This window comes from Gopherus evgoodei, chromosome 3, assembly GCF_007399415.2.
Source record: "Gopherus evgoodei ecotype Sinaloan lineage chromosome 3, rGopEvg1_v1.p, whole genome shotgun sequence".
In the NCBI taxonomy this organism is placed as follows: domain Eukaryota; kingdom Metazoa; phylum Chordata; order Testudines; family Testudinidae; genus Gopherus; species Gopherus evgoodei.
The window spans coordinates 124,890,928-124,904,094 of record NC_044324.1 but is presented as its reverse complement, the minus strand read 5'-3'; the positions used below and the strand labels follow the sequence as shown (position 1 = coordinate 124,904,094).

At 47.8% G+C, this 13,167-nt stretch overlaps 1 protein-coding gene across 4 annotated transcripts in view; it reads right to left on the bottom strand.

Annotated features, from left to right (window-relative positions):
• Positions 1-13,167, bottom strand: part of PLEKHG1 (pleckstrin homology and RhoGEF domain containing G1) — a 247,265-nt gene that overhangs the window by 11,209 nt on the left and 222,889 nt on the right. For all 4 annotated transcript variants that reach the window (XM_030556568.1, XM_030556571.1, XM_030556570.1 and 1 more), the window contains 4 exons: positions 11,257-11,295; positions 10,143-10,165; positions 8,269-8,487; positions 470-586 (listed from right to left, as the gene is read on the bottom strand). In XM_030556568.1, coding sequence (XP_030412428.1) covers positions 470-586; positions 8,269-8,487; positions 10,143-10,165; positions 11,257-11,295 — 398 coding nt within the window. The remainder of the gene's footprint in view (positions 1-469; positions 587-8,268; positions 8,488-10,142; positions 10,166-11,256; positions 11,296-13,167) is intronic.

The following is a 13,167-nucleotide window of genomic DNA, read 5'->3' as shown; positions in this document are numbered from 1 at the left end:
TGTTTCTAGTAATCATCATAATCAGATAGAAGATTCTGCACTAAGATGTTTACTGGGTTTTTTTAGACAGTATGATTAAAATTTAAATTAAGCAACATAAAACTGTAGTGCATACAAAATAGCACTTTGGAGTGACAACTTTATTAGTGTTCCTTTACATTAAAACTAAGTAAATGTTCATTTGCTTTTAAGATCACATATTGTGAAATACCTGCAGACACAGATGTCTAATTGCAGTCTATTGGATTCATTATTTTTACACATTTTACTTCTTACTCTTTTTAAGTTTATTTACGCTTTAGGGAAAGAATTTCTGAGCATAAGACATTACCTAGCTATCATGGCAATTTTATTTTTATCTACATGTGTCCATTTAGCAAGATACATATAGATGCCTATGACATAGCTATGCTATACAGAGATGTAACAAAATAAGAGAATCAGGCCTGACGCATTTCGTTTTAAATACCTGCATTTCACATTTGTTGAGATTAACACTTCTTCGTTTTTCAACATTTTCAGCAGCTTGGCTATTAAGTCTTTTTCTACCTCCTTTTGGTTTTTGCTGTGAATTTTTGTGTGTGCCCTGTGATTAAAAAAAATGGATATATTATGATCTACAGTTCTTTGAACACCAGAGTATTTAGTCACAGCCAAATCTGGGAAATGCCAGAGTTCAACATGAAGCAACTAAATCAGAATTTGCAGTGAAAGAGACATTTTCTTGTGCTATCCCTTTTGTGTTGCTAGATATCAGAGACCACATTCATTGCAGGATGTTACTTGCCTCCAGAATTCATAGTAAAATTCTCAGAGCAATGCAGTTTACTATGACATGGCAGGCAGCAGGCGCAGAGAGGAGTTTTCAGACTCTTTTATACCACGTTCTTATTAGAGCATCCCTTGCAAAACAAACACCACTCAGCATTAGTTTCCTAGTTGCTCTTCTACTGCTCCACCCAGCCTCTAACACCTTTCTGGGTTGTAGAACTTAGCCCTTTAGCTAGGTCGCTTATAGATCTATCCCTGCTGGGCACTCAAAGTCCAAAACAAATATGAAATAAACTCTTCCCTTTCTTCCAGAAGATCCACCAGTCCTCCCTAGCCCCTGGTCCTAGCCAGCCTTCTCTCTGAGGCCCGGTCTACGCTAGGAGGGGGGATCGATCTAAGTTACGCAACTTCAGCTACGCGAATAATGTAGCTGAAGTCGATGTACTTAGACCTACTCACTGCGGTGAGTCGATGGCTGCCGCTCCTCTGTTGACTCCGCCTTCACCTCTTGGGGCATCTAGACTAGACGTGATAAATTGACCCTCACTGGATTAATCGCTGCCCACCAATCTGGCAGGTAGCGTAGACATATCCTGACAGTAAGAGCCTTATGTCTGCTTGCTCGCTCTCTCTCTGTCTCCTTCCAAGCCTCTCCCTGGAAACCTGCCTGCAGCTCCAGGTGGCTCAGTTTGGGCTAACTGGGCCTTCAGCAGCCCATTAACCCCTTCCTTCCATGCATAGGGGCTTGTCTGCCCCATTGCAAACTTCTTTATGTCATGATGAGTAGCTCAATTTAAAAGCGTGAGTGCCTAGATGTATCTCCAAATCACATATCTGGACACTCAAATTGGTATTTAGGACTACTGGATAGATATTTATGTTCCCTAGCATAGATTAGAGCAACCAAGTGTGGGATTTGGACACCTTGTTAATATGTCCACATTTGAAAACTGGGGCCTACGGTCATTCAGAACAGCTGCACATGCATGAAGATATCCCATAGAGTGGAAAGGATATCATCTGTACAATGAACGTAATGGTAGCCAATCACCTTCTTTAATAGTATAAGTTAAGCTCATTCAGTGACAAGTATCAGAGGAAGAAGAAGATAGTTCTGTACAATGAGTAAAAATAGCAACATTTACATCAAATGCAATCTGAAGGAGTAGAAAAGACTGAGTAAAAACAAATGCTTTCTGTAGGTGTAAGTGCCCTGGTCCTCTGCACAAGGGTGAATTTCACCCCAGAATGTAGCCCAGAAAGAACTCAGTTCCTTCCTCTCTTGGATTGCAACAAAGGATTGATGACGTCTGTCACGGAGTGTGGGGAGTCCGGCCCTGCACCCCTCTTCCTGGGACTCACAGTGACTCTTAGCTAGCCAGTAAAACAGAAGGTTTATTGGACAACAGGAACACAGGTTACAGCAGGGCTTGCAGGCACAGTCAGGACCCCTCCACCGAGCCCTTCTGGGCTTTCAGGGTGCTTGGATCCTAGCTAGGATACCCTGAATTCCAACCACACAGCCCCAAGCCCAAACTCAAACTACTTCCCTCCTGCCACTCCCTTCCTTTGTCCCCTTCCCGGGCAAAGGTGTTGACCTTTCCCCTCCCTTACCTAGCTCAGGATACAGGCCCTGGCATCGTCCATCCCCTAAAGTCCTCCCCTGGTCTCCCACTCCCCACACAGACAGTCCCTACTGCATCACATCTCTCCCCCCTTCGAGACTGAATTGAGCAGGGTCACTCTGCCCAGTGACCTGGGGAAGTTCAGGGCCCCCTCTCCGGGACAACGCATCCACTGTCAGGTTGGCACTTCCCTTCACATGGACCACGTCCATGTCATAGTCCTGCAGGAGCAGGCTCCACCTCAGGAGCTTGGCGTTGGCTCCTTTCATCTGGTGCAGCCAGGTCAGGGGAGAGTGGTCGGTGTACACGGTGAAGTGTCGCCCAAAGAGATATGGCTCTAGCTTCTTAAGGGCCCATACCATGGCCAGGCATTCCTTCTTGATGGCCGCGTAGCTTTGTTCCCGGGGTAGCAGCTTCTTACTCAGGTACACGATGGGGTGTCTCTCCCCCTTTTCATCCTCCTGCATTAACACCGCCCCCAGTCCCGTGTCTGAGGCATCGGTGAACACCATAAAGGGTTTGTCAAAATCTGGGTTTGCCAGAACTGGGCCACTAACCAGAGCCTCCTTCAGCGCCCGGAAAGCCTCCTGGCACTGCTCAGTCCAGATCACCTTGTCTGGCTTCCCCTTTTTGCACAGTTCAGTGATGGGGCTGGCTATGGCACTAAAGTGGGGCACGAACCTTCGATAGTACCCCGCCATCCCAATAAAGGCCTGGACCTGCTTTTTGGTTTGGGGTGCAGGCCAGTCTCTGATCACCTCCACCTTGGCTGGTTCCGGCTTCAGGCAGCCGCTCCCCACCCGATGGCCCAGGTAAGATACTTCAGCCATCCCCACCTTGCACTTCTCAGCCTTTACTGTTAACCCAGCCTTTCGGAGTCGGTCCAGGACTTGTTTAACCTGGGACATGTGGTCCTCCCAGGTCTGGCTGAAGACGCAGATGTCGTCAATATACGCCACGGCAAAACTCTCCATCCCCCGCAGTAGCTGATCCACCAGGCGCTGGAAGGTGGCCGGCGCTCCCTTGAGGCCGAAGGGCAGGGTCAGACACTCATAGAGCCCCAGAGGGGTGATAAAGGCCGATTTCAGCCTGGCATCTGCGTCCAGCGGCACTTGCCAGTAGCCCTTGGTAAGATCCATAGTGGTGAGGTACCGAGCACCTCCCAGCTTGTCTAGGAGCTCGACAGGCCTGGGCATAGGGTAGGCATCAGATACGGTGATGGCATTGAGCTTTCGAGAGTCCATACAGAACCGGATTGACCCATCCTTCTTGGGGACCAGCACCACTGGCGAGGCCCAAGGGCTGGAAGACGGCTGGATCACCCCCAAAGCCAGCATGTCCCTGACCTCTCTTTCAAGATCCTGGGCAGTTTTACCAGTGACCCGAAAAGGGGAGCATCTTATAGGGGGATGTGATCCGGTCTCCACCCGGTGGACAGTCAAATTAGTGCATCCAGGCTGGTTGGAAAACAGCTGTCGGTATAGATGCAGCACCCCCCTGATCTCAGCGTGCTGGCCCGGGGTCAGTTGATCAGAGAGGGGAATCGCCTCCAGGGGGGAACCAGCTTTTGTCCCAGAGAATAGATCTACTAAGGGGTCATCTCCCTGCCCCTCCCAATGTCCACACACGGCCAACACCACATTCCCCCTGTCATAGTATGGTTTCATCATGTTCACATGGTACACCCGACGGTGATGTGCCCGGTTTGACAGCTCCACCACATAGTTTACCTCATTCAGTTGCTTGATAACCTTGAAGGGCCCTTCCCAGGCGGCCTGGAGTTTGTTTCTCCTCACGGGGATGAGAACCATCACCTGATCCCCGGTGGCGAAGGCACGGGCTCGTGCCGTGCGGTCATACCAGACCTTCTGCCTCCTTTGGGCTCGGGCCAGATTCTCCCTGGCCAGGCCCATGAGCTCGGCCAGTCTTTCCCGGAAGCTCAGGACATACTCCACCACTGACTCTCCCTCCCCTCCCATTCGTCCCTCATCAGGTCTAGGGGCCCCCTTACCCGCCTTCCATACAACAGTTCGAAAGGTGAAAACCCGGTAGATTCCTGGGGTACCTCCCTGTACGCGAACAGCAGGTGAGGTAAGTACTTGTCCCAATCCTGCGGGTGCTGGTTCATAAATGTTTTTAGCATCATCTTCAGCGTCCCGTTGAACCTTTCTACCAGCCCGTTGGACTGGGGGTGATACGCTGAGGCCCAGTTGTGCTGGACCCCACATTTCTGCCATAAGGACCGGAGCAGGGCCGACATGAAGTTGGACTCCTGGTCCGTTAAGACCTCCTTGGGGAACCCTACCCGGCTGAAAATTGTCAGCAACGCATCTGCCACTGTGTCTGCTTCAATAGAGGACAAGGCCACCGCCTCGGGGTAGCGAGTGGCAAAATCCACCACCACCAGGATGTATTTCTTCCCTGACCGGGTCGTCTTGCTGAGGCGTCCCACTATGTTCATGGCCACCTTCTGGAAAGGTTCTTCTATGATGAGTAAAGGCCTCAAAGCCGCTTTCCCCTTGTCCCGGGCCTTCCCCACCCTCTGGCAGGGGTCACAGGATTGGCAGTACTGTCGGACATGGGTAAAGACCCCAGGCCAGTAAAAGTTCTGTAGCAGCCTCTGCCTGGTGCGCCGGATTCCCTGGTGCCCTGCGAGAGGGATGTCATGGGCCAGGTACAACAGCTTGTGACGAAACTTCTGGGGAACCACCAGCTGCCTCCTGATCCCCCATGACTCTACTTCCCCTGAGGGAGCCCATTCTCGGTACAGGAACCCCTTCTCCCACAGGAACCTCTCCTTGCAACCTCTCCTCATGGTCTGTACCGCACTAAGGTCAGCCCGGTCCCTGTGCTTCCGCAAGGAGGGATCTTTCTGCAACTTGGCCTGAAACTCAGCAGCTGGGACAGGGATGGGGACTGGCTCTCTCTTGCTGGCTGGGTCTGAGGCCGCAGCCTCTCTGAACCGTGCCCCTGGGCGTTCCCCGCTCCCTGGGTTAGGGTCCTGCACCTCGGGTCGAGTACCTTCCCCGTTGTCGGAGTGCAGTGCCCTTTGCCGACTCTGACTACGAGTCACGACCAGGGCACTCTGGGTGTTACTAGGCCAGTCCTCGAGGTCCCCTCCCATTAACACGTCAGTGGGCAAATATTGGTGTACCCCCACATCCTTGGGGCCCTCCTTGGCCCCCCATTTCAGGTGTGCCCTTGCCATGGGCACCTTGAATGGGGTCCCGCCCACGCCCATCAGGGTCAGGTAGGTGTCGGGCACCATCCGATCTGAGGCCACCACCTCGGGCCGGGCCAGCATCACCTCTGCGCCCGTGTCCCAGTACCCAGTGACCTTCCTCCCATCTACCTCCAGGGAAACAATGCACTCTTTCCAGAGGGGCAGCCCCGCGCCCACCCGGTAAACCAAAAACCCGGAGCCTGGAGCATCCACAGGTGGTATGTTGCCAGCCCCCCTTTCCTGGGAATGTAGCCCCTCCTCCGATTGGGTTTTTACCCAGTCCACCCTCTGCGGGTTGGGTCTGCTTGGTCTGTCCCTGAGCTTGGGGCACTGGGCCCGTATGTGACCTCGTTGGCCACAGCGATAGCAGCCCATGTCTCGTGGGTCCCCTTGAGTGGGTCGGAGGGACCTGACCTGGATGTTCCCCTTTTGGGGGGGGGTTCTCCATAGGCCCCCTTTGGGAGGTCCCATGATGACTCTCTCTCTGCGTTGAGGCAGGCCTGCTCCTTCGAGACTCCTCCCTGCCATCCCCTGCCCGACTGTCCACAAATTGGTCAGCCAGCTGGTCTGCGTGCTGTGGGTTCTCCGGCTTCTGGTCCATCAACCACAGCCTCAAGTCAGACTGGCACTGCTCGTACAGGTGCTCCAGTATGAATAGGTCAAGCAGGTCCTCTTTAGTTTGGGCCCCAGCTGTCCACTTGCGGGCATACCCCTGCGCCCGGTTGACCAGTTGTAGGTATGTGACCTCACGGGTTTTACGCTGGCTCCGGAACTTTTTCCGGTACATCTCAGGAGTCAGCCCAAACTCGTGGAGCAGGGCCTGTTTGAACAGTTCGTAGTCCCCTGCCTCCACCCCTTTCAGTCGGCTGTACACCTCCACGGCTGTGGAGTCCAGTAAGCGGGTGAGAACTGCGATCCTGTCTGCAGGGTCAACCCTGTGCAGCTCGCAGGCATTCTCAAAGTCTGTCAGGAAGGTATCTATGTCCTCCCCCTCCTTACGCCAGGGCAGCAAGTGCTTATCAAAGCTATTTGCAGGCTTGGGTCCCCCCTCACTCACCGCAGCCGGGGCCTCACTTCTCCTCAGCTGGACCAGGTCCAGCTCATGTTTATGCTGTTTCTCCTTCTCCTCCCACTCATGTTTACGCTGGTTCTCCTCATGTTTACGCTGGTTCTCCTTCTCCTCCCACTCACGCTGGCGCTGGTTCTCCTCATGTTTACGCTGGTTCGCCTTCTCCTCCAGCTCTTGCCTCTTTAACTCGAGCTCCCCCCATTTCAGCTCCCTTTCATATTCCAGCTGCATCCGCTCCACGGATGCAGAGCGTTGCCGGGAGGATCCCCTGCTGGGGGGTGAGCTTCGCCGGGAGGATCCCCTGCTGGCCGGGGGTGTCACGGTGCCCTCGGGATACACTGGGCTCCTCCCCGCCCTTCCCCTAGGCCTAGGAAGAGGGGGTCTTGGGAAGCCCTCGTCCGCCGGCTGACCACTCCCAGCGGGGACAGACACTGGTGCCTGTGCTGCATCTGCCCAGCTGCTTCCCTCAGAGACAGGGCTCCGTTCATTCATGCGGTCTCCCTGCTCCAGCTGGGCAATCAGCTGGTCCTTGGTGAGTCTTCCCAGGCGCAGCCCCCTCTGCTTGCATAGCTCCAGCAGGTCGCACTTGCGCCGCTTGGCATACATCTTCCTGCTGGCCACTCACAGGCCGGGGTGCTCGCCGCTCCCCACGGTTTCCAGGGGGACCCCTAGTGCACCAGCCCTTCGCGAGGTCACCACCTCTCTGCCAGGGTCGAGCTGCAGACTCCTCCACCCCTGGGACCGCTCACTGCAATCCCCCAGGGGACCCTGTTACTGCAAAGTCCTTCTCACTGGGCACACACTCCCAGGGGTTAATCACCCCTTCGTTTTACTGCTCCCCAGTCACTTACTGCAGGAAGCGCTGTCCACGGGGTGCAGTATATCCCACCACTGCTACCAGTTGTCACGGAGTGTGGGGAGTCCGGCCCTGCACCCCTCTTCCTGGGACTCACAGTGACTCTTAGCCAGCCAGTAAAACAGAAGGTTTATTGGACAACAGGAACACAGGTTACAGCAGGGCTTGCAGGCACAGTCAGGACCCCTCCAACGAGTCCTTCTGGGCTTTCAGGGTGCTTGGATCCTAGCTAGGATACCCTGAATTCCAACCACACAGCCCCAAGCCCAAACTCAAACTGCTTCCCTCCTGCCACTCCCTTCCTTTGTCCCCTTCCCGGGCAAAGGTGTTGACCTTTCCCCTCCCTTACCACCTCAGATTACAGGCCCTGGCATCGTCCATCCCCTAAAGTCCTCCCCTGGTCTCCCACTCCCCACACAGACAGTCCCAGAATGTAGCCCAGAAAGAACTCAGTTCCTTCCTCTCTTGGATTGCAACAAAGGATTGATGATGTCTAAATGCAAATACTTATTTTGGATGTTGCTGTCATTATGGTTTCAGTGTTCCAAAATTGAAACTCCTAAAACTCTACCACCAAAGTTCAATGAATATTTGGGATACAACCCATGGCTTAAGGAACAATACTTAGAAGCTGCAGCAGTTATAAGCAATACATCTACATCTTTAAATGGGCATTAGTACATTTACTCTGTCACCTCTCCCACCTAGAAAGCAAAGAGATTACCTGTTCACACTCTTCCTCATCATCAGCATCTATCTGTTCTGTAGCACATGGGTGGAGATTTTCATCTTGATCACTGCTGTAGGCTGGTTCAATGGACCCTTGAAATTCATTCACAAGCCCACTGAGATTCAATGAACCTTTTTTCCTAGAACTGAGCAGGGCTTCACTTGATCCCAGTTTGGCAGCCTGAGAAAGCAAGGCTCCTTCAATACTGCTCCGCTTAAAAAAAAAAAAAAATTACAACTAATATAAGTATTCCCTTTATGTTGTATATTTTAACATGCCACGATCAACATTTATTTATGCTGCAAGATAAAAATCACAAACAAAGCCCCAAAATACAACAAGTTTTTGCTGCATTCATCTGTTCCTTAGGCTAGGTCTACACGAGGGGGTTGACCTAAGATACGCAACTTCAGCTACGCAAATAGCGTAGCTGACGTCAGCGTATCTTAGGTCGATTTACCTGGCCATGAGGACAGCGGCGAGTTGACTGCTGCCAGGGCCGGCTCCAGGCCCCAGCGTGCCAAGCGCGTGCTTGGGGCGGCATGCCGCAGGGGGCGCTCTGCTGGTTGCCGGGAGGGCGGCAGGCGGCTCCGGTGGACCTCCTGCAGGCGTCCCTGGGGAGAGTCCACTGGTCCCGCGGCTCCGGTGAAGCATCTGCATGCACGCCTGCGGGAGATCCACCGGAGCCATGGGACCAGAGGACCCTCTGCAGGGATGGACCCTCTACTGGACCGGCACGCAGCAGAGTGCCCCCTGCGGCGTGCCGCCGTGCTTGGGGCAGCGAAATGGCTAGAGCTGGCCCTGACCGTTGCTGCTCCCCTGTAAACTCTGCTTCCGCCTCTCCCCATGGTGGAGTTCTGGAGTCGACGGCAGAATGATCAGGGATCGATTTTATGATGTCAGACACGATAAAATCGATCCAATAGATCGATCACTACCTGCCGTATCGGCGGGTAGTGTAGTCGTACCTTAAGTGAAACATCAAAGAAAAGAACTTGAATTGATCACTTAACTTTCCACAAGTGATACACAGGGATATGTTATACCCTATAAAAGGACTGTGGAAAAATGACATAATGGTGTTTGATGATACTGTGTCACAGTGATGCCAGATAAAATGTGCACATTTGCATGTAAAAATATTCTTTCCCTTAAGTGTCAGCCCTGCTAACTCAGCCTAAGATCTGAAACTCAAGATGTCTTTCGTGCTTCAATTAGAATGTAATTAACAATTCTGATTGCAAATAGACACTTTTCTGGCTTGTTGAGCTTGATCTTCCATATTGACTCTGCATGGCTAACAGGAGTAACGTGTATTACAAGCTTATTTTTGCCAGAAATGCAACATGTGACTCGAAATGCATACAAATAGCAGAACTGTCAAAAAAAATGCCATCTTTGCATAGCACTTTAGTTAGGGTGATCAGACAGCACATGTGAAAAATCAGGACGGGGGTAGGGGGTAATAGGAGCCTATGTTAAAAAAAAAGACCCCAAAATCAGGACATCTGGTCACCCTAAATTCAGTTATCCTAACTGCATTTTTGAAGTATTTTTACATTACAGATTTATTGCACTGTATCATGAAATCTAGGCATGCAGACATGTATTAATCAAGTTCTATTTATTAGGTATTGCTGAAATAAAATGTGTACTTCTTTATAATGTTATAGGAGAGTTTCTGAAATGTATTGTTCTTGTATCTTATTTAAAACCAATAAAACACTATAGGAGAGTCTCTGAAATGTATTGTTCTTGTATCTTATTTAAAACCAATAAAACACAATACATTCTGAAAGTATTCTGGATTCAAACAACCCCATGTACTATTTGAATCTACTGAGATATGGAATACAAAAAGGACTTACCTTGTGCATCTCTGGACTTATTTCTGAAAATATATACAAAAATATGTACAGTATGATAAATAATCATAGAAGGGTCAGTTTGTGCCACTTTATTAATGTTACATTAATATTTCAAGTCTGAATCTTGTTGTCTAAGATTTAGGATTAATTTGCTTAGTGCTAAAGCCTTACTTTCCCCATAAATAGAATTAAATAAATAATTACAGTTAAAAATAATAATTTTATTGTTACCCCTTGTTGACCTGAAAGGCAGTCAAAGTTTGGGACCCTGGGGATGTTTCAGCTGGAAACAGAAACTGATGGAGTCTGGTATGTTCTTTGATGTTATCTTTATTTGCAAGGAATGTACAAAGTCCTGATTCTCCAAATGCAGGGGGAACCAAGAGTAGCTAGCATCATCAGCCAACAACAAACCCAAAGCTCTCTAGCTTCCCTCCCCCAGTCATACAACATGCTACTGTTGGCCTTCTTGCTGCGGCCTCTCCCTCTGTTCTGTAGTCTCATTTTCTGTGCATTCTGCCTCCAACTCACCCACCTCTAACACAAATCAACACTCAACAAAATTCCTCTGCCCACTCAGTCCAGAAACTCCTGGGCAGGTTCACAAACCATTTTGTCTTAGGGGGTGTTGGGGTGGAGGAGGGCTTGTCGTTAATGTATCCTGACAGTGATGTTTATTGATGGGCATATTCACACCCTGTCTCCAAGAGGGTATGAACATATGAATAACTATGTATATGGGACTATTTACTTGCTTCAGTGTTTGCAGGATCAGGCCTCAACATGGACATTCAAAGGTAAGGATAATACCCTAACTCATTTTGCTCTCTCTGCATTGCAATTTTCTCAAGGCTGAAGTTGCATACTATGGGCAAGATAGTCAGCTGATGTAAATCAGCGCAACTCCATTACCTTTAACTACATCCGTTTATAAAAGCTGAGGGTACAGCTCTACATGTGCTGCAAACTAAGCACAATGGGAAGAGTCATGAAGAAGATGATAGCACATCTTTGAATTCCATTATGTTGGTTTACTTAATTTATGGTATGTACTGCTTAGTGTGTTGATTTTTTATTGTTAATAGCATATACTATTAGATACAACATAACTTACCGCTTGGCTTCATAACTTTATGGACTCTAGACGAAGGTTCTGAAAAGGAAAAACAGTTATCTACAGTGTTCCAAAGAAAGCTACTGGTACCTTGGACAACATTTTAAAAAATGAATGCCAAAATTTAAGCTCTTGAGTCCATACATAGGGACCTTGGGTTGGATAATGGGATTTGTGCTCCTAAATCACGTAGGTGATTTTGAAAATCTTGTCCCTTAGTAACTAGCTTGGTTTGCATAAGTACTGAGCACACAACTGAAGTCAATGTATGTGTTTGAAATCAGTGGGAGTTGCTTAGCATTTCCGAAAAATCAACCTACTTGTTTAGGTGCCTAAATTTGTATTTAGGAGCCTAATTTGAGGCCTCTACTTTTGAAAATCTGTCTAAATTGCTGGAGATTTATTGCTCTATTAGAAACATTTGGTGAGATTTGTAGTTTAGTATTGGTTGAAAGTATAAGTTGAGTGTTCCAAATAGGACCACTCAGTTAATATTTCACATTGTCAATGTTATTTTACACCTTGGAAACATGATGTATAGAGATTCTGCTTGAAAAACAATTGAAAACCTTTAATGACTTGATTGTTTCTCAGTGGTAAATGTTGCTTTATGTTAAGTCACTACATCAATACTCTTGCAAATTATACTTAAATGACTTGGTATAAACTGAATATTACATTTCTCTGATCTAATTGATCACTGTCTCTTAATATTTCATTAAGTAGTTGAAGATGGACATCATAAAAAGTTGGGATTCAAAACTGGTCAAACTATGTAAACATTTCAACCACAGGAAAAAAAACAATAACCAACCAGCAAAGGTTATTAGAGATGATAAAAAAAGATACTGTATTACTCTAACCAACAGCACCATTTATCAAATGTCTAGCCTTCAGAAGGCTCATAGGAGTCTGATTTTAAAAAAGGCTTAATGTAATTAAGGTAAAAACAGGTTCCATGGTATTAATTTTTCACCTTTAAAAAAAATAAACATGTCAGTGCTACATAAAAGTACTTGGCTTTTTTATATATCCATAATTAAATACACACCCACAAACATCCATGGTTTTAAAAAGTGTGCAGTTTGGATTTTATGCTAACATAATAAAATCAAATGGCACATATACCACAAAACTATTGAAACAACCTGTTAAGAGATGCCTGTATTTTTTCTCTACCCAATTCATGAGTGATTTACTATGGCTTTAAAATCTCACTTTGCCATGACACTCAGCAATATGCATCCTAGATATGGAAATATGCAGCTTCATTTGAAGCCCTCTGTCACCTCACAAAAAAACTTATCTGTAAGTAATGTGTCTCTCTCTCTCACTCACATACACCCAACCCTCAAGAGGACCGTCTATCACTTTCAAATATACTAGGCACTGAAAAGACTCAAATTCAATTTTTTTTTTAATTTTATAGTTTAATTTCATTTTTGGCACATTGCTACATTTCTACTATATTAAGTAGACAGAAATAATATTGTGTCTTCCATAGTACCTTTGAAGAATCTCAAGTTACCCCTCAAACATTAATTAACTTTTACAATATCTCTGTGAAATAACCAATATGAAACCCCACTATATGAACTGTATTAGAGTAAGTGACAAACTTAAGGTTACTATGGTACAGTCAGGAATGGAACCAGGTCTTCTGGTTCCCAGTCATGTGTCTTATAAACCACATAACATTCTCCTCATCATTCTCCAAAAACATCTTTAACTAGGCTAATAGCTTGTGAGGAAAGACAAAACAAAAAACAAAAACATACACACTTTATTATGAGTTTGAGTGTATGTGTTCTGAGTTTATGTTTATGTGTTTTGAGTTTGAAAGAGAAAAACTGATAAGTAGAACAAACTGGACATTTTCCAATAGGCCATTTTTCTGTCAGAAAATGCCAT